This window comes from Nycticebus coucang, chromosome 2 (genome assembly GCF_027406575.1).
Source record: "Nycticebus coucang isolate mNycCou1 chromosome 2, mNycCou1.pri, whole genome shotgun sequence".
NCBI classification, from domain to species: domain Eukaryota; kingdom Metazoa; phylum Chordata; class Mammalia; order Primates; family Lorisidae; genus Nycticebus; species Nycticebus coucang.
The window spans coordinates 184,501,225-184,525,932 of NC_069781.1; the positions used below are offsets into that span (position 1 = coordinate 184,501,225).

A 24,708-nucleotide genomic window follows, 5' to 3' on the forward strand; every position below is an offset into this window, starting at 1 on the left:
CGTTTGGAAAAGAGCCCCTCGCGTAGCTGCCGCGGGCGTTTAAAGGCAACAACCGGAGCCTCACCCTGCCTGCGAGCCCGGCGGCCCGCTCTGCCACCTGCGCGCCGTCGGCCTCGGCCGGCGTGGCCGCCCCGCGTCTCAGCCCGTCGGTGAGAGGCGGGGAGGAGCAGGTCGCCTCTCTCTGGTGGGCTCGTCGCGAGATCTTAGCGTCCCACGCAGCCCACAGGCGGAGTGGCAGTCGGGCCGCAGAGGGGAGCGGCCCGGGCAGCACCGGCGTCGGCGTCCGGGCCCGCCCTCCTTGCCGTTCCGCGACCCTCTGCTCTCCTGCTCCGCTCTGTCTCGAACGAGCCAAACGGAGCCAGACTGCCGGCTGAGCGGCGCCGAGCGGGGCGGGGCAGCACCCGGCCGGGCTGGAGTGGCGGCCGCCGCCATGAAGCGGGACCGACTCGGCCGCTTCCTCTCGCCTGGAGTGGCCCGGCAGCGCCGAGGCCCGGGCAGCGGTGGCTGCGGCGGCGGCCGGGCTCGAGGTCGCCCCTCCCGCAGCGGCGGGCCGAGCGTGGACGGGGCGGAGGCCTTGGTGGCGGCGGCGGCACGGCTCGACTGGGGCTCCTCGCGGGCCTGCGGGGACGCGGGCGAAGTCGGCACCGACGAGGCAGGTGGGTCGTGCCGGTCTGGGGGGGCCGTCGTGGCGGGCGTGGCGGGAGGGTCCCGGCCGAGGCTTTGGGTGGACGAAGCCTCCACCCTGGGGTCCACGTCCCCCACCCCAGGTGACCGCATCCCCAGGGCCTCCTCTTCCCCCACCCTATCAGGCCTCCCAGCTGGAAGGAGGCCTCTTCTGGCCAGTGTGACCAAGAGGCCAAGAGAGCTTCTGGCGCCCTCTGCCCTATGGCTTCCGTGGCAGTTACGAGATGACCTTTGGCAAGACAGCCGGCCCTTCCGTGCCCAGTTCTCTAAGCTCGTTAGGGACTTAGCGCTCAGGGTTTTAGAGTCGGGCTGGGCTTCATCCTGGACTTGTCTCAAGCAGTGACATTGAGATAATTGCCTAACTTTTGTGAACCTCAGTTTTTTCTTGATTAAAACATACTCCAACGGTGTCCTGAGAAGTGCTTGGCCCCCTGCCTGGCAGGTGGTGAAGGGCGGTGACAGTAGTGCACTTTGCATTTTCTAATGCTTGTTGCTCACCTGAGTGCCTTTTTTTTGTTTTCCTGTTACTGGCCTGGGGGCAGGAAAGGCCTCTTCTAGCTTGGCAGACAGGAAAGGCAGGTGGTTTCCTTGAAGGCACAGTGAGGGGCACAGCTTCTTCACTCTGGCCTCACCAGGGTGGAGTGAGGATGGTGCAATTGCCAGCTTCACCTGTGAAGGTCTACAGCTGTGGAGCACTTAGAGTCCCATGAGAGGTTTCATGGACCAGTGGCCTCCATTACCCATGTCCTCCAAAGACTGACACTTCCACTGGAAGCCCAGATCTCACCTGTGCCTTTGCAGGGTGTGGGGAGGCCCCAGGGGTGGAGAGTGGGGGGTGGTTCTCCACCTCAGGCCCTGGAAGGCTGGCTGGTGGTGTCATCCTACAGAACTGTGTGCCCAAAGCTGGCCTCCCAGGCTGACTGCTGATGTCCCCTGTTGCTTTTCCCAGGGATAGGTCGGTCTCTTGGCATGGGGCACTGTCGCCTCTGCCATGGGAAGTTCTCCTCAAGGAGCCTGCGAAGCATCTGTGACAGGGCACCTGGGGAGAGCTCAGAGAGACTGTCCCCAGGGGAGCGTGTCTTCATCAGAGACTTCCAGTGCCTGCTAGGGGTGGCTGTGCACCAGGACCCGGCTTTGCCTCAGTTTGTCTGCAAGAGCTGCCATGCCCAGTTCTACCAGTGCCATAGCCTCCTCAAGTCCTTCCTGCAGAGGGTGAACATCTCCCCGACAGGCCACTGGAAGCCATGTGCAAAGTAGGCTCTCTGTTGTTTATTCAGGGCACGTCCAGGGGTTCAACACCCGTATGTGCTGGGCACTGATTAGAGGCAATAGGAGCTTCTGTGGTGGGGGCGTAGGCCATGACTGGCTGAGCAGAAGCCCATGTAGGCACCTTCAGGACTGGTGTGAGGGAGGTCTAGGGTGGGCAAGATGTGCGTAGACCTCTGCGGCTGAGGGCAGTATACCCGATAGGAAGAGGGGAGGGCTCCCAGGAGAGATCTGGGTGGAGGCAGGTACAAGGGTTGAAACTTCGAGGAGCTTTTATACAAGGAGCCCCAGGCTGCACATCCTGCTCAAGGCCACACTGATTCTTTGCAGGGTCAGTGCCCAGCCCCCAGCAGGGGTGGAGGAAGGAGCCTGTCTAGGTGAGTCTGCCCCAGGTGAGGGTGGGCTCTGGATATTGGGCTGGATACTGACCAACCTTGGTGCTGATGTCTCTGTTGACTCTTCTCAGTGGATCTGATCACTTCCAGCCCTCAGTGCCTGCACGGCTTGGTGGGGTGGGTGCACGGACATGCGGCCAGCTGCAGGGCCCTGCCTAGCCTTCAGAGGACATTGTCCTCTGAGTACTATGGCGTCATCCAGGCTGTGTGGGGCTGTGACCAGGGCCACGACTATGCTATGGACATCGACTCCAGCTGCAGAGCCTTGCTGGACAGCGCATTGGCAGTCAAGTGGGCATGGGACAAGGAGACGGCACCATGGTTCACCGAGAATCGGGGGTCCGACCCCACTGGGGCTGCCCCTCAGATCTCCCAGGGCAGAGGGACAGGGACCACAGTTGGGCCTGAGACCAAGACGCTGCCTGGCACAGATGTGGCCCAGTCTCCTTCAGATGGCAGTCCTATGTGGCCTGGGCCAGGCTCTGCACCGCAGCCAAGCCCACCTCTCAGTGGGGCCCCAGGTAGGAGGCATCTCTGGCCTGTGCTAGGCCAGGATTCTATACTTCTGAGTGGGATAGGGTTTTAGCAGAAAGTGAACTTTTCCACCACCTTTTGGGTGGTGGTCGTGACACGGTGCAAAGGGAGCTGATGGAAGTGACTGGGAGCCAGCCTTGGCTGTCCCCCCAGGAACTTGTGGACAAGTGGGGACAAATGTTCCCCACAGCTGAGAGTGGGAAAGGACAGCCACCCTGTCTTGGCCTTATTCCTTCATGGCAGGACTCTGTCTCAGCAGCATTTGCACAGACGTGCTTGTTGGGTGTCCAGCGTTCTCAGCCTGTTGCTCCCATTCTTGTAGGCCCAAGGGACCAAGGAAGAGAGAAGAATGGGGCCCTTGTCTATGGGATGTGGGGGAAAAGAATGGCCACTGCCTCTATGGCTGCTGCTCTGAGCCAGCTACAAGTCATTCTTTGGGTCCTAGCCAGTTGCCTGGTGACACCCTAGCAGGGCCAGTGCACAGTGGTCCCCTCTGCTTATGGGCAGAGGGGTCTCACAGGTTCCTTGTTTGTGGCCTTAACCCCATAGTGCTGTGGTTGGGTGCAGCTGCTCCTGGGCATAGAGTGAGAAGGCCTGGACTGTTTCCCACCTGTTTTGTCCTTTCTGGACACGTGCATCTGTCTCCATGTGGGTACTTGGCTCCCACCTGTGAGTCCTCGGTGCAACTCTAAAAACTGCCCAGGAGCTGCCCAGATGCACCTTCAGGGGCCACAAGCAGCTTAGAACTGGTTGGCTTTTGAAAATGTGTATGTGTGATATTTGGATAACAATAATTTTTTAAATGTCTCGAAGCATCCACAAAGTGCAGGCCACCCTAGGATGACTGGGTCTGATCTGCAGGAGGTGTTGGGCCTGCTGACATTGGCTGTTCCAGGAGTTTCTGATGTTTGGTGCTGCCTGTGCCTTTGCTGGACATGGGGGTGGTGGAAGGGCCAGAGGCTGTACAGGGGGCATTAGAGGAGAGAGATGGGCCAGGAAGTCGGGGGCATTAGAGGCTAAGGGACCCTGGGTTCTCTCCTAAAGGAAGCCAGGCTGTCAGATGAGGGTGGTGCCTTCTCACAGGTGAGGCATTTTTTAGGCTGTATTGGTGACCAGGGTCTTATTCTTTGTTTCTCAGGGCAATTGAGTGAGAAGCAGGTTCCGCCTTCAACCTCGGATGATCGGGTAAAAGACGAGTTCAGTGACCTTTCTGAGGGGTGAGAGAAGAGTGGGTTTAAATAGCCTAAAATTTGTCCCTTGAAAATCAAACTCAGCTACCTTAGGGGCTACTGTGACTGGTCCAGATGCTCTTCTCTGGTTGGCCAAGGAAGCCTCCAAGGCATCTAATTCCTTCCTGATTGGGGGCGTCTTGGTCCCCCAGGGCTGATGCGGCTTCAAAATGGAGCACAATGTGGTGTCTGACCCAGAGTGGTGACTCTGTTCAGACTGCTCATGGTGGGCCCTTTGTTGCTACTGCTATTTCCTTCTTAAAGGCCTTAGTTTTGTATTGAACCCAGATGTTACTAGAACAGAGCCCAGATTCTAGCCCTTTATTGTAACGTGATTATGATTTGGGACACACCTGTCTTGGAAGGGAACCAGCATAGCCCGGGAGCTCCTGGGGCTGAGAGCCATGTGGGGTGACTGCATGCTGGCTGGTGCTTATACCCTCTACACCCAATACTGTAAGCCTGGCTGCGGTGTAGACGCACCCTCATCCAAACAGGGAGCAAAGCCCAGTGCTTGGTGCCGATCAGCAGGTGCCGGTGGTGGAAGAGGGTGCTGGGCTGTCTGGTGTGGCCAGGGGCTGTTCCACAGATGCCAGGAGACAAGTGAGTCATGTTTAGGGTAAAAGTCACAGATTTCTGTCCCCTTTGTGATCTTTGAAATCACCGATAGTGAACCCGCCAGCTGCACAGGAGCTCCCAGGTCTGGGGTGAGCTGCTTCTCTTCCCCTAGAGTACCTCCCAAGAAACCCACCACCTGTGAGGAATGGCTCTTCCTGTCCTGGTGCAAGGACAGCACGGTTGGCAGGGTGCCTGCTGTGACCCTGGCTTGTCCCCTCTGTTAGGAAATGAGATTTGAGGATTTTGGATTTCTTCCTTTCTTTTTTTTTTCTTTTTTTTTTGAGAAAGAGTCTTACTCTGTCGCCCTGTGTAGATTGCCATGGCATCATCATTGCTCACAGTAATCTCAAATTCCTGGGCTCAAGCAATCCTCTTGCCTCAGCTGAGTAGCTGGGACTACAGGTGCCCACCACAATGCCCAGCTAGTTTTTCTATTTTTAGTAGACATGGGGTCTCGCTCTTGTTAAGGCTGGTCTTGAAATCCTGAGCTCAAGCAACACCCACCTTGGTCTCCCAGAGTGCTAGGATTACAGGTGTGAGCTACTACAACCAGTCATAGAATTTTGGATTTTTAAAGACATTTTCAGGAGAACTAAAATGTGGGAACCCATGTGGTATCTCTAGACAGGAGGTCTCCTGCCCAGGGCTTTGCTTAAAGGCTCTTTCCTTTCCTAGAGACTTCCTGAGTGAAGAGGAAAATGACAAGAAGCAAAATATTCCATCTTCGGATGAGTCCTTTGAGCCTTACCCAGAAAAGAAGTAAGTGGACTGCCAAGCTGCAGGTGTCTGGGGTCTGGCATGGGAGGAGGAGGCTCACACTTCCTATTCTCTCACTCACACTTTACTTCTCTTGGGCCCAGCCCCCAAAGGCCCATGAGATGTGTCTTCTATGAGTGAGTCGAGAGGCCAGTTTGAAGGGCTGGGTGGGCAGACAGGAAAGTAGGTCCTCGAGGCTGCCCATATGCCTCTTATTTATTCTAAGTTTGGACCTGATTTCCATACGCTGGGGTGGCCAGCAGGTTGGGTGAGTGTGCCTCTTATGTCCCAGTAGTGGCAGGTGTCATGGGTGGCAGGGAGCCCTATGGACAAGACCTAGCTTCATTCCAGAGAGTTCCTTGCTGGAACTGACACTGCAGTGCCTCTCTAGAGCCTCCACCACACCTGCTGCTCCAGCTTTTGGGCTCTGCATCCTAGGAGGCCCAGGGGCCCCACACTGGCATCACCCTCAGCTCCAATTCTGGCACTGACTTCTAGAGCCTCACAGGTGTCATCCATTTCCTTGTTGAATAGTTTCTGTGACTTTTTATTTCTGAGACAGGAACTCACTCTGTCTCCCAGGCTATAGTGCCATGGCATCATCATTGCTCACAGCAACCTCAAACACCTGGGCTTAAGAGATCCTCCTGCGCTCTTGAGTAGCTGGGATTATGGGTGTCCATTAAAGCACCCAGCTAGTTTTTCTATTTTTAGTAGAGACAGGGTCTCACTGTTGCTCAGGCTGGTTTCAAACTCCTGAGTTCAAAAGATCCTCCTTCCTTCACCTCCCAGAATGCTGTGATTATAGGCACGAGCCACCATGCCCGGTCTACCTTTTGGCCATTGTGAATAATGCTGTTGAGACTGGTACACATATTTGAGTCACTGCTGTGATTTTTTGAGTTTATACCTAGAAGTGGAACTGCTGGTATCTTATGTCATTCCATGGTAACTTATGAGCACCTGCTGGTTTCCACAGAGCCTGTGCCACTTTCTATTATACACAAGGGTTCTAATTTCTCCACATCATCCTCGACAACATTGTTACTTCCTGTTTTTTTTCTACAGGGAATTACCCTGTGGATGTTAAGTAGCATCTTGTCATTGTGGTTTGCATTACTCTGATGGCTGATTATGCTCAGCATCTCTTCACTTACTTATTAGCCATTTGTATATCTTCTTGGGAGAAATAATACAGTCAACTCCTTTGTCCATTTTTTAGTTAGGTTTTCTTTTTGCTGTTGAATTGTAGCAGTTCTTTATATATTCTGGATGTTAGATACTCATCAGTTATGATTTACAAGTATTTTCTTCCAGTTTATAAGTATTTCTCTTTGTGGGTTATGTTTGCATGCCTAATAGTGTACTTTAAGCACAAAGTTTATTATTTTTTAAGAGATGAGGTCTCACTATGTTGCTCAGGATAGAATGCCATGGCTGTTCACAGATGTGATCATTGCACACAAAAGCTTTGAACTCGGGCTCAAATGATCCTCCTGGCTGTACAAAGTTTTAAATTTTGTTAAAGTCCAGTTTACCAATTTCTATTTTTGTTGCCTATGCTTTTGGTGTCATATTTACAGAATTGTTGCTAGATCCATGGTGATGAAGATTTGCTCCTATGTTCTTCTCAGAGCTTTATAGTTTTACTTCTTACATTCAGGTCATGATCCATCTGAGCCTGTCTCTGTGGCTTGAGGGAGGGTCCAGTTCCGTTCTCCCATATGGACATCCACATACCCAATACTGGTTGAAGAGGCTTTTCTTTCCCAGTGAATGGTCTCGGTACCATTGTTGAAAATCAGTAGATCGTGGCTCAGCGCCTAGAGCTCAAGCTGCTAAGGCGCCAGCCAAATACACCAGAGCTGGTGGGTTTGTATCCAGCCCGGGCCCGCCAAACAACAATGACAACTGTAACCAAAAAATAGGTGGGCATTGTGGCAGGCACCTGTAGTCCCATCTACTTGGGAGGCTGAGGCAGAAGGATCGCTTAAGACCGAGTTTGAGATTGCTGTGGGCTGTGATGCCATGGCACTCTACCCAGGGTGACAGCTTGAGACTCTGTCTCAAAAAAAAAAAAAAAAAGAAAATCAGTAGATCACATATGTGAGGGGTTTTGGTCTCAATTCTTTTTTTTTTTTTTTTTTCTTTTTTTGAGACAGAGCCTCAAACTCTCCCCGTAGGTAGAGTGCTGTGGCATCACAGCTCACAGCAACCTCTGACTCGATTCTCTTGCCTCAGCCTCTCAAGTAGCTGGGACTATAGGCGCCCGCCACAACATCCAGCTATTTTTTGGTTGTAGTTGTATTGTTGTTTGGCAGCCCTGGGCTGGATTCAAACCTGCCAGCTCTGGTGTATGTGGCTGGCACCTTAGCCGCTTGAGCTACAGGTGCTGAGCCTTTTTTTTTATTTTTAGACAAAGTTTCACTGTGTCACCCTTGGTAGAGTGCTATGGTGTAACAGCTTACAGCAACCACAAACTGTTGGGCTTAAGCAATTAGCTCCTGCCACAATGCCCAGCTATTTTTTGTGTTGTAGTTGTCATTGTTGTTTAGCTGGCCCAGGCTGGGTTTGAACCCGCCAGCCTTGGTGTATGTGGCTGGCACCCTAACCGCAAAGCTATGGGTGCCAAGCCTGGTCTCAATTCTTTTTGATTAATCAGCATGTCTATAAGTGTGCCAATTACATTGTTTTGATTAGTGTACCTTTGTAGTATGTTTGGGGAACAAAGTTTCAGCCCTCAAATTTGCTTTTCAAATTTGTCTTGGCTATGTGTCCTTTGAAATTCCACGTTAAATATAGATTTTTCTATTTCTACAAAAAAAAAAATGCTGCTGGGATTTTGATAAGGACTGCAATGAATCTGTACTATTGCCAACTGAATATTCTCACCCATAAACATGGGATTATCTGTCCATTTATTATGCCATGTTAACTTTTTTTTGGGAAGTGGGGGGAGAGTCTCACTCTGTTGCCCTAGAGTGCCGTGGCATCATCCTAATTCACAGCAACCTCAAACTCTTGGGGTCAAGAGATCCTTTTATCTCAGCCTCCTGAATAGCTGGGACTACAGGCACCCACAACACCTGGCTGGTTTTTCTACTTTTAATAGAGGCAGGCTCTTGCTTTTGCTCAGGCTGGTGTTAAACTCCTGAGATCAGGTGATCCACCGGCCTTGGCCTCCCAGAGTCCTAGGATTACAGCTGGGAACCTTCTCACCCTGCCATCAGGTTTTCTTTCAGCAGTTCCTTACAGCTTTCATTGTATAAGTCTTTCTTCTCAAGTTTATTCTTCCTCCTTTGTTAAGTTTATTCCTAAATATTTTTTTTCTTTTTGATGCCATTGCAAATAGTTTTCTCAATTCTTTTTTGGATTGTTCACTAACAGTGTGTATAAATATAACTTTTTTTTTTTTTAAGAGACAGAGTCTCACTTTATCACCCTTGGTAGAGTGCTGTGGCATCACAGCTCACAGCAACCTCCAACTCCTGGGCTTAGGTGATTCTCTTGCCTCAGCCTCCTGAGTACCTGGGACTACAGGTGCCTGCCCGCCACAACGCCCGTGAGCCTCAGGTGCCGCCCTATACCTGGGTTTTGTGTGTGGGTTTTTAACCTGCAACTTTGCCGAAATCATTATTAGCTTTTTTCTCTTTTTTTCTCCCTCAACACTGTGGGATCTAAATTTATTAGCTTTTTTGTATGTGGATCCTTTAGGGGTTTTCTGTATTTAAGATCCTGTCATCTGTGAACAGAAATTTTTCTTCCTAATTTTTTATTTTCTTGTCGAACTATTCTGCCTAGGACGTCCAGTACTATGTTGAATAACAGTGGCAAAAACAGGCACCTTTGTCTTGTTTCTAGTCTCTAGGCAAAGCTCTTGGTCTACCATTATTGAGTATGAGTTTGCTATAGGTTTTTCTTTCTTTCCTTTTTTTTTTTTTTTTTTGGAGACAGAGCCTCAAGCTGTCACCCTGGGTAAAGTGCTATGGCATCACAGCTCACAGCAACCTCCAACTCCTGGGCTCAAGTGATTCTCCTGCCTCCGCCTCCCACGTAGGTGGGACTACAGGTGCCTGCCACAATGCCCGACCATTTTTTTGGTTGCAGCCGTCGTTGTTTGGCGGGTCCGGGCTGGATTCGAATCTGCCAGCTCAGGTGTATATGGCTGGTGCCTCAGCCACTTGAGCCACAGGCACAGAGCCTTGCTATAGGTTTTTCACATGTGCCCTTTGTCTTGGCAAGGAAATTCCCTTCTATTCCTAGCAGAGTTCTTTAAATGTCTGGATCCAAAAAGGAAAAGCAAGTGTACGTATCTGTAAGTCCTCTGGTAGACATAGGGACACTACTGTCTCCACTTGGCCCTCAGGGACCTGCCAGACCAACTAAAACTTACAGCCCCATGTTTTTGGAGGGCATGATCCCCACTGGCCATCCTGGCCCCAGCCAGCTGTTCCAGGAATGCAGGTTGGTTTTCCTGTGGCTGAGGAACGGGGTAGCATCTGGGTGGCACCAGGGAAGAGCACTTCTCTGCTCTCAAGCTCGCAAGGTAGTTAACTATGAGCTTTTTTCTAGTGTGTTTGTTTCAGTGAAGGGACAGGCCCTTAAAGCTTCCCTATTCCAGGCGCCGGCCCCATATACCGAGGGTGGTGGGTTCAAACCAACCCCGGCTGAACTGCAACCAAAAAAAAAAATAGCCGGGCATTGTGGCGGGCGCCTGTAGTTCCAGCTGCTTGGGAGGCTGAGGCAGGAGAATCGCTGAAGCCCAAGAGCTGGAGGTTGCTGTGAGTCCTGTGACATCATGGCACTCTACTGAAGGTGGTAAAGTGAGACCCTGTCTCTACAAAAAAAAAAAAAACAGCTTCCCTATTTCATTTCCCAAGATGTCTCCAGTTTTGGGTTTTGGTGCTGGGATAGAAGACAAAGGTTCAGCTTGGAAGACCTGCCTGGTAGCAGTCACAGCACGTGCTGCTGCACTCTCAGCCTCTGGCGCATTCACTCGGATGGCCGGTCTAGGGCCTCAGGCTGAACTATTCTGCTTTGGTGGCTACCGGCAGAGTTGAGGGCCAGCCAGTTAGCATGGAAGCAGCTCAGTCCTAGAAATTTGAGAAAAGGCCTCTTGAAGAGAGACCAGGAACGTCACTGAATTTGGGTACATCTTTTTTTTTCCTTTTTTTAGGGTCTCCGGTAAGAAGAGTGAAAGCAAAGAAGCCAAGAAGTTGGGAGAGCCCAAAGTCCGCAAGAAACCTGGGCCCAAGCCTGGCTGGAAAAAAAAGCTCCGCTGTGAGAGGTGAGGAGGCTGGAGCGTGGGTGCTGCCCTGGGTGTCGGGCCTTGTCTCCATGTGTGCTCTGCCTCACAGGGAGGAGCTGCCCCCCATCTACAAGTGTCCTTACCAGGGTTGCACAGCTGTGTACCGAGGAGCTGATGGTATGAAGGTGAGGATGGGTGTGCTGGGGCTCAGCAGTTGTCAGTGTGACCCTGTTTTTGCAGAGCTGGGCACTATGCCCATAGCCTCTTGTGAGCCCAGGATAACAGGCTCAAAGCAGCAGCAGCACTGACCCAGGGGTTGGGGGAGATGGAGCCAGCCTGTCCCTAGAGATGCAGCCTTGTAGGTCCAGCATGAGACTGTGAGGGAGCAAGTGGTGTCATCCCTGAGAGATAGTCTGTCACTAGAGAGTCAGCCACCAGCCACCCAGGGGCTGAGCAGGGTCCCTAGGAGGTAGGACTCTGTCCAGGTGAGGCACTGAGGGTCTCCCTGGGTCCCTCCTGCAGAAGCACATCAAGGAGCACCACGAGGAGGTCCGAGAGAGGCCCTGTCCCCACCCTGGCTGCAACAAGGTGTTCATGATCGACAGATACCTACAGCGCCACGTGAAGCTCACCCACACAGGTGCGTGCCCTCCCCGCTGGCCTGCAGCACACATACCCCATCTGGGTCTTGGGGGTTATGACAGGTGGCTGACGTGGCCTGGGTGCCCTCCCAGGAAGCACAGTTGCATCTGGTATTAGTGGCTTCAGGGGCTCCTGGGTCAAGAAGGTAGATGAAGGTTGTAGTCGTGTGAGATTCTGCCTGCCCCTGGGGTGGACAGATGTCCTGACTCAAAGTCCTCTGACATCACTGACAGCCGAGAAATCTCAGTACCCTTTTGCATGTTTATTGTTATCTAAAACCCACTTAACTGTAAATCACACGCATTTAGAAATTAAGAATGAGAAAAGCACAAAGACAGTAAAGCACCTCTTAGTGCTGATACCACGATCTACACTTGACTGTTTAATTCATCGTTTTTTTTTTTCTGCACACAAGTTCTAACCCTGGGCCCATATTTATGACTGCCCTCCAGTTTTAAGGCTGTAACCTGCATAACAGCCACATCAGGAAGCAGAACTGTGTACATGCTGCCCCTGCTTACAGGAGCAGGCCTTTTTTTTTTGAGACAGAGTCTCACCATGTCACCCTTGGTACAGCACTGTGGTGTCACAGCTCACAGCAATCTCAAACTCTTGGGCTTAAGCAATTCTCTTGCCTCAGCCTCCCAAGTAGCTGGGACTACAGGCGCCCACCATAACGCCCGGCTATTTTTTGCTGCAGTTGTTTAGCTGGCCCAGGCCTGGTTCAAACACACCATCTTCAGTGTATGTGGCTGGCGCCATAACCACTGTTCTGTGGGCACTGAGCCAAGAGCAGGCCTTTTAAGATACATCTGTTACATGTTTAGCTGAACCCTGAACACAGGTTTTAAGGGCTTGGGTCCTTTTATTCAAAAATTTTCAACCAAACATAGATTGAAAATAATGGTATTTGGCCAGGCATGGTGGCTCACACCTATAATCCTAGCACTCTGGGAGGCCAAAGCAAGTGGATTGCCTGAGCTCACAAGTTCAGGACCAGCTGAACAAGAGTGAGACCTCATCTCTAAAAATAGCTGGGTGTTGTGGCAGGCACCTATAGTCACAGCTGCTCTGGAGACTGAGGCAAGAGAATTGCTTGAGTCCAGGAGTTTTGAGATTGCTGTGAGCTATGACGCCACCTACTCTACAGAGGGCGACAAAGTGAGACTCTGTCTCAAAACAAAACAAAAAAACAAATGGTATTCTTAAGATTCAAAACCTTTATATAGGGAGGGCCCTGCCGGGCTGACTGCAGGATGATTTCAGCATGTCTGGGCGGCCCTGGGACCAGCCCGTATGTGTGCAGTGAAGGATGATATCAGTCCTTTTTTGCTCAATTGACTTTGCTATAGGAGTCTGAGGCTGCAGTGAGCTGTGATCAACCTCCTACACTCCATTGTGGGAGACAGACCCTATCGCACTCCAGATAACAAAAAGGCCCCAGTGTACACAGTTGATGAAGGGAAAGGCCGAGCCATAGGGTGGCTTGTCTCCTAACACTTGGGAGGCCAGGGCGAGTGGATTGCCTGAGCTCATGGGTTCAAGACTGGCCTGAGCCAGAGCGAGACCTTGTCTTGAAAAAGTAGCCGGGCGTTGTGGTGGGCGCCTGTAGTCCCAGCTACTCAGGAGGCTGAGGCGAGAATTGCTTGAACCCAAGATTTTGAGGTTGCTGTGAGCTATGATGCCACAGCACTCATTGAGGGTGACCAGGTGAGACTTTGTTTCAAAAAAAAGATGGTTTGGATCAGAATTATCTCTCACCTCTAAGTTAAGCATTCACAGACCCCTTGACTGGGCACACCTCATGTGCAGGGGTTCTCTTCCCGATAAGACACTGAAGACTGCCCTCCCCTGCAGGGGAGACCCGAGTGCTTGGGGCTCACCCGCCTTGGTCTTTTAGAAGTGCGGAACTACATCTGTGATGAGTGTGGCCAGACCTTTAAACAGCGGAAGCACCTTCTCGTCCACCAGATGCGTCACTCGGGAGCCAAGCCTTTGCAGTAAGTGTGGGCTGGGTGCCTCCCCGAGGCTGTGACTGGCTCAGCCCCCTCACACACCTCTGTCCCCCAGGTGTGAAGTTTGTGGGTTCCAGTGCCGGCAGCGGGCGTCCCTCAAGTACCACATGACCAAACACAAGGCAGAGACTGAGCTGGATTTTGCCTGTGACCAGTGTGGCCGGCGGTTTGAGAAGGCCCATAACCTCAATGTACACATGTCCATGGTGCACCTGCTGACACAGACCCAGGACAAGGCCTTGCCTATGGAGGCAGAGCCACCACCTGGGCCACCAAGCCCTTCTGGGACCACAGAAGACCAGGCTGTGAAGCCTGAGCCCACCTGAGGACTGTAGGTGGCTTGTGGGCACAGCCAGCAGCCTGACTCCTGCACACACCCTGCCCTCCCGCGTGCACAGCCTCTTGGACGTATCTCCAGGGCTCGAGCCGGCAGCTTGGTGTATAGCTCACAGAGCCTTTGATTCTGTTCTGGGACCAGTGGTTTTGTTCCTGCAAACACCAAGTAACGTGGGGCCAGACACAGATTATAAATAATTGATTCCTTTTTCCCACTAAAGTGATCAAGGAGGTTTGTAATCACTTTTTAGTGCAACAAGAGCTCCATGTTTTGCTTGTAATAAATTATTTACAAAGGAGCTAGACTGGTGCATGGCGATGCGTCCAGGCAGAAGAGGTTGGGCTCCCGGTCCAAGTTGCTGTCAGGCACAGCCTGCTGCCTGCTCAGGAGGGCGGTGCGCACTTCAGGGTCGCAGTCCGCATGGTCAGCCAGCAGCTGTGAGGAGACAAGTGCACTTAGCCCACAGCCTCTTGGGACACAGAGAACCTGAGCAGCAGACCACTGTGGGTCGGGGGGGATGAGAGGGGAAGGGTGCATTGCCACACCATCGCTTCGTGGACTGAACCTAAGGTGTTAAAAACAAACCCCAAGGTAAGCACCCTGCTGTTACCTCTGTCAGGTTTGAGAAGCTCTTATTTGGACACTGAGGTATTAACTGCAGCAGAAAAAGACGAGCTTTTGTTATCAGTTCTACAGGGTTGCCCTAGAGAGGAGACAGGTGGCCGCAGGTGAGCATGTACAATGTGATGGAGCAGCGCCCCACCGCCTGCAGGCTGCACATTGCCTGGAGGTGGGCCTGGCCCTGGCACCTGCCTGGCCCTGCAGTGCTGGGCTTCTGCTGACCAGTGTTGAGACTGCACTCGTGTCTCCAGCCATGAAGAGCTGGAGCAGCTTCAGGTACATGTCGACAGCAATGTGCAGGAAGGCCTCCTCCCTGATTGCAGCACTGTCTTGGATGTAGGAGAGAAGACTAGGGGGAGAGACGTGAGGATGAGAGCTAGCATGCTCAGCCAACATGCTGCTGGCAGCCCTGACTCTGCATGTGCACGCACCGCCCCCCGCCCCCCCCCGCCAGCCTGCAGGTTACCTGTAGAAGGCGACAGGCAGCAGCCTGGCATGCTGACTCGGGGCCACATGGAACAGGAGATGCCCCAGCCCGGCATCTGCAACACCAAGGGGAGGGCCAGTCAGTTCTGGACACTACTGTCTGTCACCAGGCTGGAGACAGGATGAGGGTGGATGTCCTCACAAGGGAGGACACGGCCTGGAGATAGGGGTCGATGGGCAGACACAAGGCAGGCCGCTTGTGGGTCCAGCTGTCCCAGAGTGCCACTCTGGGTCCCAGTGCTCCCACAAATTCTCTTGTTGCTTTAAGTAAGTTTGTACTGAATTTACTCCAAGTGAAATGGAGTTTATGAATTCAGTAAGAAGGTAAATTCATAAAAATGAATTTGTAAAGTGACCCCAAGAAGGGCTCACTCTTGAATGAATGTTGCTAGAATGCTCAGTGACACTTGGTGGTAAGAAGGTAAATTCATAAAAATGAATTTGTAAAGTGACCCCCAAGGAGGGTTCCTCTTGACCATTTGAATGTTGCTGGAACACACAGTGACAGTTGACGTCACTGAGTCAGCCCTCAGCATCCATCCAGAAGGGTTTCTCACCAGTCTCTGTCAGCTGAAAGAGCACCACCCAGGAGATCTTCCTCTTCTCCAAACATGCCAGGACCTCAGCACAATCACCCAAAGCCTTCAGAGAGTCACCAGCATCTTGGGGCTGGAGACAAGAGAGCTGCGAAAAGCTAAGTCTGTGGCACTGGCCTGTGCTGACAACAGGGCCCAAACCATCTGTGCAGGAGAGGGCTTTCCCCCTTTTTTCCTCACTCAGAGTCTTAAAACTGGAGAAAATCTATAGATGGCATCACCCTGGGGCCCCCAGCAGGACACAGCTGGGAGGCCAGGGACCCTCTGGTACCCACACCTCAGGGTATTAAGACAATTTGTAAAATCAGGGCTGATGGCTGGGTGCTGGTATCCTGCCCATGGTGGGAGAGGCCACCTGGGCCAGTAGAGTCAGACTTACGTTTGGTGACAAGTGTGATGACAACAGGCCCATCAAGGAAAAGAAAAAAAGGAAAACCAACAGCTGCAAATAAAATGTGTTTATTACATTAAAATTACCTGTGTTCTGTAGTTCCAAGTAAGAGCAACATGTACATTCCTCTTTAACTGAACTTTTCTCAGCTAGAGCATAAATCCTTTAAGTGGGTCTTCTCAGAATAAAAAAATTGCTTAATGCAAGTAAATTATTATTGGCTTGGTCATTTTATACTTGCCTCTAAACACAGCTAAAAACAATTTGGAAAAGTTGCAGCAGTGAGAAATCGTGGCTGCTGGAGAACCCTGGGCATGTGGGCAGTGAGGCTTCCAGTCAGGAGTGTGCATGTGGGACCCTGACCTGGAGCTGTTGGGGCAGGGTCCCTGGGAAAGTTGCCCCTGCCTCACACTCTGAAAATCCCTTCCGAAAATGGACTCTGAAGAACCCTTTGTGGGGTGTTTTTACCTTGACCCAAACCCTCAGCTCTGCTACTGATCCAGTTTTAGTTCTGTGTAAGCTGTGAGCTGACTCGGGGACCCACCCATTCAGGAGTAGGGGTCCAGAGGGCAGCTTGCCCCCAACTCTCTGGGAGGCCAGTCCCATCCCTGTTCTCTGCTTTTTCAGTGAGCCACAGGCTTTTGCATTCATTATAGGAACAGGTGGATGCCACTGGCCATGGGGACGGGGCAGTCAAGGCCTTTCCTGGGCCTAGCAACCAAGTGGGCACTGGGTCCAGAGTCCAGAATGGCCCCTGGCCTGGGGCTGGGAGTGATGTCCTCTGCTATGCCCCTCCTTGCGCTGTGGCTGTGGACAGCCCTGCCTCTGCCCCACACCCCTAGCACCCTGGCACCATGTTCCATCATGTATGCTCAATTGAGCTATAAATTCTGCCTACCAAGTGACAGACTTACTTCCAAGTAACGTGCTGAGAACTCCAAACCTAACTTCTGTTCTTGGAAAAAGGCGATTCCTGAGAAATACTCTGATTAAAATTTGCTAGGAAAAAAAAAGTGCAAGGATTGGGCGTCTCACCTCCTCTCTCTCAGAGTCTAGCCTCTGCAGCTGCCTCCTGACGTCCTCCCTCCTCACTCCCTGAATCGCGAAGTACAAGGCAGCAGCCGAGATCCAGGCTGGCTCAGGTGAGGGGCAGGCTGCATCAGGGGAGAGGAAGCTGGGACAAGACAGACATGTTAGGGCCACGCAGCCACATTGCAGCAACCATGTCCTGTAGTTCTGCCACGACAGCCTGCGCAGCTGTGGGACTCCCCTTTCTAGCAGAGGGCACGGGCTCAGAGCTGCCAGGAGCACAGTCTGCATCCCCACATGCCCCTGCTCAACACAGGCAGGCACAAGGGTTGCCTTAGGCGGCAAGGCTGAAGTCCGTGGCCTGAGAGCTACTATGGACGTGAGGGAGAGGCAGGACTGTGCTGTGCTTCTGGGCTCCGACTGGACTGCCTGCACTATGGAATGAGAGACCTTATGTCCTCAGTTCTCCACACCTAGTCCTGTGCATGGGTCACCTGTCCCCTCTTGAGATGGAGGACAGAGGAGCACCTGGCTACCAGTGTGGTACCTAACCATTCTCCAGCAGAAATAATTGGCAGAAATAAAACATAATGCAGTTGTTTAAGAAACTATAAGTGATCTGCCTTGTTGGATTAGGGTTGGTAGGTGAGGCTATTGGTTTCCACTTTCTGAACAGAATTCAGAGCTCCAGGCACCATGATGCTCCTCAAACTGGCAGACTTAGTGGATCTGAGGAGGGCGTGTAAACCTAGATTGCTGGGCTGACTGGGGTCCACAGGTCAGGATGCGGTAAGAATCTCTACTCCTAACAAGTCTGAATAACACTGCCAGCCCTAGGTCATTCCAGGAACCCTGTATGCAGTGTTGCTTAGGGGCAGGTCGGCAGAAAACACCTGCTGGGTTGACCCCTGCTGAGATCAGCCTTTCCCAGAACACTGTCCAGCTCCCCCCTGAGACAGGGTGGGCAGAGCTCAGCTCCTTTCTCTCTTTCCACATAGATCTTGTGACGGCCACCCTGGATGCCCATGAGTAGCCCAGAGCAGGCTCCAGAGTACAGCCAGGCATCTGTGCCCATATCCTGTAGCCAACACATACCTCCTGGCAAACCGATGGCTGTCTTGCAGCCTCTGTAGCTCCCGAGGCAGTGGGCTCTGGCAGCGCCGCCTCCACGCACACAGCAGCACGGGCTCCAGCCTTGGCCACCACAGCTGTGGAGAGAAGGGCACTGAGGGGCACCTCCCTCCCTTGGCTGGAACCAAGACCCAACAGCCTTGAGTGACCAGCATGGCTACCACTCATCTGTCACCTTGTAACTGAATTAATAATTAAAACTTTAAGACCGGGTCTGCTGGAGTGCCATGGCCTCGTCACAGCTCACTGTAATCTCAAACTCCTGGGTTCAAGCAGACCTCGGGCCTCAGCCACCCAAGTAGCTAGGACTATAGGTGCCCACCACTGTGCACAGTCCACTTTATAATGTTTTTAGTTTTGGAGACAGTCTTATTCTGTCACCCTGGCGAGAGTGCCGTGGTGTCATATCTCAGAAATGTCAAACTCCTAAGCTCAAGTGATCCTCCTCCCAAGTAGCTGTGACTACAGGCATCTGTCACCATACCCTGGCTAGTTTCTCTACTTTTAGTAGAGATAAGGTCTCGCTCTTGCATAGGCTGGTCTCAAACTCCTTAGGTCAAGAGATCCACCCACTTAACCCTCTCAAATTGCTGAGATTACAGGCGTGAACCACTACTCCCAGTCCACTTGTTAACCTTAAAGCCAGTACCTCATTTCAGGCCCAAAGTGACCCCAGCATTCTCATCCTCACGACAGAAGACATGAGTCTGGTGGGTGGGACCTGCCTAATGAGGCTCCCCAAGTGCCACGTCCTGCCGGGATCTGTGCTGTGAGCCTTTACCAGGAAATCAACCACTGAGGGTCGGATGAGCAGCCAGGCTGGAGGTGCCCAGACTGCACACACAGCTCTCTGAGGAATCTGCTGCTTTGAAGCAAGTGGACCACGAGGCCCATGGCCAGGCAGTGGTCAGTCCTCTACCACCTGACACTGAGGGGGAGGACAGTTCACATTGTCAGGACCCTGACCAAGCTGGCAGAGGCACCAAGTTCATCCCACAGCCTGGATCCCAGATGTGACATCAAACACATGCAGGTGTCTGCTGAACATAGCCGGGAGCTGAGGTGACTCCTCTGTCTCCAAGTCCTGAGACAGTGAGGTCAGACAAGAGGTCATGCCATGGGGGTGTGGGCACAGCCCTCAGTGAGATCCACACCCAGGGACACAAGGTTTTCTGTGACATCTGAGATGAGCATGGGGGGAAAGTCCCCATCACTGTTGCTAAGGCCCATTTGGTCCCCATTTCTCCTACTGTAACTAGGGTTGAGACAGCAGGAAACAGAATAGCACTAAGGAGCTCAAGGAGGGTGCCAAGCCTCCCTCATCCTAAACACAGTCCTGAGAAGGCAGTGGCCTACCAGAGCAGACGTCAGCAGTAAGGGGCATCTGGCCTGGCACTCAGCCAGAATGAGGTCAGCCATCCGGGGAGGTTCTGTGGTCCGCAGACAGGTGTCCAGGAGGCCCTGCAGAGGATAGCACAGCAGCAGCTCAGCAGTTTGCCAAGACCCACAGCTGTTGTGAGACCCACCTGAGGACACACCCGTGTTACCCTGAAGAAGTGGGCGGTGATGTCATGAGTCAAGGCGTCTCCACGGGAGCAGAAATTTCTCTGTAAGCACAGTTCAGCAAGACCAGTTGGGAAGGGCTACAGGGGAGGGTGAGACTGCCCTGCAGTGACTGCTGTGAGGGTTCAGCCAGGAGCAGAAATCGTGGGGCTCAGGAGCCAACACAGAAACCCCAGACGACCCCTGGCACAGCTCGACCTCCTGCCCATCCCACTAGCTCTGGCCCAGACAGATGGGGTCTGGGGTCTGGGGAGGGGCTGCAGCGGCGACACTGGGGACAACACCACTGCCCAGCCACCCTCTCACTGTTCTTTGCTGACCAAGCACTTCATGTTTCTTCATCTAACTGCCATTCTGTGACAGCTTCCAGTAAAACCACCTTTGACAAGAATTTAAAGAAAATCATGAGGGTTGGGCCCAGTGGTAGTGCCTGTAGACGCAGCACTTTGGGAGGCTAAGGCGGGAGGATCCTCGAGCCCAGGAGTCCCAGTTGCAGTGAGCTGTGAGGACACCACTGCACTCTAGCCTCGGCCACAGGGTGAGACCCTATCTTAGAAACAGTGGAGAAGGGCGGCGCCTGTGGCTCAGTCTGTAGGGCGCTAGCCCCATATGCCGAGGGTGGCGGGTTCAAACCCGGCCCCGGCCAAACTGCAACAAAAAAAAAATAGCTGGGCGTTGTGGCGGGCGCCTATAGTCCCAGCTACTCGGGAGGCTGAGGCAAGAGAATCGCTTAAGCCCAGGAGTTGGAGGTTGCTGTGAGCTGTGTGAGGCCATAGCACTCTACCGAGGGCCATAGAATGAGACTCTGTCTTTACCAAAAAAAAAAAAAAAAAAAAAGAAACAGTGGAGAAAAGGCCCTTAGGAGAAGTTGCCCTCCACAGGCACAGCAGATGGCAGCCTCATTCTGCCCAGGCAGCCCTAGACAGTGCACGTCTGTGAGTGCCACCATTTGCTATCCCTCATGTCTGAAACAAATGGAAACAGGGTTGCCTAGCAGACAGCAAGGGTCATGAATCCCCACTGGGCTCTGTACACAGGAAACATGTCAAAAATGGAGAACACAATGGAGGTATGGGGAACACAGTGGCTTGCAACGCCACATGGGTCCAAATCGCCAGTCCTAAAGGGAACTGTGAGGGGGAGTGGCCTATGACTGGTGTCTCCACGGGGCTGCCCATGTGGCCTGCTGACAGGACCACACCCCCTCCTGTGCTCTGCACCTACCAGCTCAGAGTTGACTAGATGGAAGAAGTCCTCACAGGTGGGCAGGGTTGGTGACTCGGCCTGGATGCTGCCAAGGAGAATGGATGGGGGCAGGCAGAGGAGGAGCCTGGGAAGAGGAGACAGTGAGCGCACAGTACACACTTTACTCACCGCTGCCCAAGCTCAGGATGCTCTTGGACTGGAGCCTGTGGTCTGCGCCCTGTCTCACCACAGCCCTATGCCGAGTGCAAGTCTGACAGGGTCCCAGCCCCTGTGGGCATCTGGAGGGTGTCACCAAGGAGCAATCCCAAATAGCAGTGTAAACCAAGTGGGAGCACTATGTCTGCGTCATGGGGCAAGTCCTTGACACAGAGAGTTGGCTGTGCCCTCCCTGCACTGCAAACATGCACAGGGACTGCTGCTGAGCACACTCCACTCTCACTGTACAGGAGCCCCATGCCTGTCCTCAACAGTCCCAAGTCTGAGTAGAAGATTCTAACCCAAAGCACCTATCAAACCCCCAGAACTCGCACTGCACACTCCACTTTCACTGTGTGGGAGCCCCATGCCTGTCCTCAACAGTCCCAAGTCTGAGGAGAAGATTCTAACCCAAAGCACTTGTCAAACCCCCAGAACTCGCATGCCAAGGGAAGCATCAAGGAGATGGGGCTGTTACAGGCTTGGGGTGGAGACACAGAAACAAGCCCAGCACTGCCCTGGGGGGGTTACCATTACCTTTTGCACATGAGAACCTCCTGCTGTCTCTGAAGCTGGGCTGCCACACCCCAGCCACTGGGGAGAGCCTGGAGCCGGCTGCGGAAAACCGCAAAGAGGAAGTGCCCCTGTGGGGGGAAGTGGCCTCCCCACTGCATCTCCAGCTCCACAGCCATGTCCTGGAAGAGAGCCAGGCCGTGGGCGCTGCAGACTCACTTCTGAGGCCCAGAGAGCCAAGTCTGGGGGAGAGGTCTGCACAGGGCCAAGGGTGAGAAGGGGGAGGGACAAGTGGGAAAGCTGTTTGTCCTAGATATCCTTTTTTTTTTTTGAGACAGAGCCTCACTATGTTGCCCTCATCAGAGTGCCATGGCGTCACAGCTCACAGTAACCTCAAACTCTTGGGCTTAAGCGATTTTCTTGCCTCAGCCTCCCAAGTAGCTGGGACTACAGGTGCCCGCCACAACTCCCGGCTATTTTTTGTTGCAGGTATCAAGGATACTCACACCCTTCACGCCCACTCTCTCTGTATAGACGGGTTATGTGTGCACATGAAATGTTTTTCTGGGGCGGCGCCTGTGGCTCAACGGGTAGGGCGCCGGTCCCATATGCCGGAGGTGGCGGGTTCAAGCCCAGCCCCGGCCAAAAATAAAAAAAAAAAAAAAAAAAAAGAAATGTTTTTCTGAACTACGTGAGGGTAAATTTTGAACATGAAGCCCTTGACCCCAAACACATCTGTGCATGTTCCTCAGGCTGGTTCCACCCCTCTTAGACATGAGGCTCCAACATCACACAGGCCTACAGTTGTGTCTGTCCCATCAGCTGCCGAATGACCAGGGCCCCAGAGGACATAGGCCAGGGTTGGAGGGCACTCTGCTGCCACAGTTCACAGCCTCCTTTATTTGGAAATATTCCAGAGTCTTTGTTTATGACATTGGCATACGTAAGGAAAAGGACTGTGAGCTGGGTGCTGTGGCTCACACCTGTAGTTTCAGCATTCTGAGAGGCTCAAGTAGGAGGATCCCCCGAGCTCAAAGTTGAGGTTGTTGTGAGCTATGCTGAGGCTACTACTAGCGCTACAGAACAAGACCCTGTCTTAAAAAAAAAAAAAAAAAAAAAGAAAAAGTAAAAAGCAAAAGCCAAGGGACTCTAAGTCTGACAAAAAAAATTGTGAGTTCCATTTTGGAACTGCATTCAGATTTTGTGTCCTATTCTTTTGTCTGTGTATGTGTGTGTGTGTCCTATTCTTTTAAATATTTTTGATGATTGCAGATACTTCTCTTCCAAAAGTGGGTCTGATTTCCAGAGTCCAGACTGGGAAGTCACATCATCACAAACACCACAAACCAAAATGGCAAGACCTGCCTCTCTGATGTCTGTGGCCTAAATGCGCACACACAGGCACAGCCAGCTATGCACACGCACCCAGATGCATCGACAGCATGTGCACATGGGCACAGTCAGCTATGCACACGCACCCCGGATCCTCTATCTTACCTGCAACCTGGAAAGAATATCCCGATTCCCTATACGGCCACCGAGGACCAAATGAGAATTCTCTGAATGGTCGTAACTCCTTGAACTGAAATGAAAATACAATAAAACCCTCCTCAGTGTCTCCAAATGGTGCTGGGGCTCCCAGTTCTTCTTCCAGAGTGGGGAGCACTGTGCTTCTCTTGATGGTGTGACAAATGTGTGAATCAACAGGAAACCACAAAAACTTCAATAAAATATTAGCAACCCAAATCCAATAAATATAATATAAAAAGAGTTATGTACCATGGCCAATTAGGATTTATTGCAAGAATGCAAGGTTGGTTTAAAATTCAAAGAATTAACTAATACAACACAGTCATCATTAGAATAAAAAACCCCATGATTATCTCAAAAGATGCAAAAAAAGCACTTGACAAAATTTCATCCTTTCATGATAAAAGCCCCTTGATAAACTAGAAAGAGAAGGGACCGTCCCTCAGTCTGACAGACGAGATCTGCTCTAGACCAGGAACAAGCATAGACGTCTTCTCACTCCCGCTATTCCACACCATACTGGCAGCTCTAGCCAGGGACAGGATAACAGAATGGAATAAGAAGCATCCACATTGTAGGGCGGCGCCTGTGGCTCAGTGAGTAGGGCGCTGGCCCCATATACTGAGGGTGGCGGGTTCAAACCCAACCCCAGCCAAACTGCAACAAAAAAATAGCCGGGCGTTGTGGCAGGTGCCTGTAGTCCCAGCTACTCGGGAGGCTGAGGCAAGGGAATCGCGTAAGCCCAAGACCTGGAGGTTGCTGTGAGCTATGATGCCATAGTACTCTACCGAGGGTGACAAAGTGAGACTCATTCACATTGTAAAGGGAAAAGTTAAACTAAAACAAAGCAGCATTCACATTGTAAAGGGAAAAGTTAAACTATGTCTACTCACAGATGACATGATCTTACACAGAGAAAACCTTAAAGAATCTATTAAGAAAAACTGTTAGAGCTAATAAATGAATTCAGCAAATCAATATACACAAATCAGTGCTATTTCTATTCACTAGCAATGAATAATTAAAAAAATGAAAGTAGGGCGGCGCCTGTGGCTCAGTGAGTAGGGCGCCGGCCCCATATGCCAAGGGTGGCGGGTTCAAACCCGGCCCCAGCCAAACTGCAACAAAAAAATAGCCGGGCGTTGTGGCAGGCACTTGTAGTCCCAGCTGCTCGGGAGGCTGAGGCAAGAGAATCACGTAAGCCCAAGAGTTAGAGGTTGCTGTGAGCCGTGTGACGCCACGGCACCCTACCCGAGGGCAGTACAGTGAGACTGTCTCTACAAAAAAAATGAAAGTAAAGGGCGGTGCCTGTGGCTCAAAGGAGTAGGGCACCGGCCCCATATGCTGGAGGTGGCGGGTTCAAACCCAGCCTCTGCCAGAAACTATGGAAAAAAAAAAGTAAGTAAAGCTCAGTATTATTAAAATGGCAATATTACCCAAACTAATCTACAGACTAAAGGCAATCCTTGGTCAGGGTTCCCTGGTTTTGTAGAAACTGACAAGCTTTAGATGGAATTGCAAAAACCCTGAATAGCCAAAATAACTCTGAAAAAGAATGAAGTAGTAATACCCACATTCCCAATTTCAAAGGGACTACGAGGCTGCAGTAATCATAACATCACAATACTGGTCTGTGGCAGATAGAGGACCAAGGGATAAGAACCTCGGATCTAGAAATAAACCCTCATGTGAATGGGTAGCTGACCATTCACAGGGCCAAGAC

The 24,708-nt window shown here is 52.0% G+C and overlaps 2 protein-coding genes across 7 annotated transcripts in view; one reads left to right on the forward strand and one right to left on the reverse strand.

The window, feature by feature from the left end:
- Window positions 1-414: 414 nt before the first annotated feature.
- Window positions 415-14,016, forward strand: ZNF276 (zinc finger protein 276). Of its 4 annotated transcripts, none has more exons than XR_008373301.1 (11): window positions 415-656; window positions 1,634-1,937; window positions 2,281-2,327; window positions 2,417-2,866; window positions 4,018-4,096; window positions 5,402-5,485; window positions 10,659-10,769; window positions 10,840-10,915; window positions 11,253-11,370; window positions 13,230-13,372; window positions 13,443-13,491. XR_008373301.1 is itself a non-coding variant. In XM_053556073.1 (11 exons), exons 1-11 carry the CDS (start codon window positions 431-433, stop codon window positions 13,711-13,713), a joined length of 1,866 nt encoding a protein of 621 aa, XP_053412048.1. In that variant the 5' UTR covers window positions 415-430; the 3' UTR covers window positions 13,714-14,016. The 4 variants fall into 4 exon arrangements, 2 of the variants coding, with proteins under 2 accessions (XP_053412048.1, XP_053412062.1); XR_008373302.1 differs by having other exon boundaries at window positions 10,840-10,907; window positions 13,273-13,372; XM_053556073.1 differs by having other exon boundaries at window positions 13,273-13,372; window positions 13,443-14,016.
- The window catches only part of FANCA (FA complementation group A), a 71,370-nt gene continuing 60,674 nt past the window's right edge, over window positions 14,013-24,708 (reverse strand). Inside the window, exons 31-43 of one of the 3 annotated variants that reach the window (XM_053555771.1) lie at window positions 22,953-23,037; window positions 21,480-21,637; window positions 20,766-20,871; window positions 19,526-19,585; window positions 19,335-19,439; window positions 17,943-18,055; window positions 16,854-16,992; window positions 15,807-15,869; window positions 15,389-15,500; window positions 14,812-14,887; window positions 14,538-14,694; window positions 14,335-14,427; window positions 14,013-14,159 (exon numbers count right to left, since the gene is read on the reverse strand). In XM_053555771.1, coding sequence (XP_053411746.1) covers window positions 14,013-14,159; window positions 14,335-14,427; window positions 14,538-14,694; window positions 14,812-14,887; window positions 15,389-15,500; window positions 15,807-15,869; window positions 16,854-16,992; window positions 17,943-18,055; window positions 19,335-19,439; window positions 19,526-19,585; window positions 20,766-20,871; window positions 21,480-21,637; window positions 22,953-23,037 — 1,414 coding nt within the window. Of the gene's footprint in view, window positions 14,160-14,334; window positions 14,428-14,537; window positions 14,695-14,811; window positions 14,888-15,388; window positions 15,516-15,806; window positions 15,870-16,853; window positions 16,993-17,942; window positions 18,056-19,334; window positions 19,440-19,525; window positions 19,586-20,765; window positions 20,872-21,479; window positions 21,638-22,952; window positions 23,038-24,708 lie in introns of those variants that run through there. The other 2 variants (XM_053555762.1, XR_008373264.1) reach the window with 2 other exon arrangements.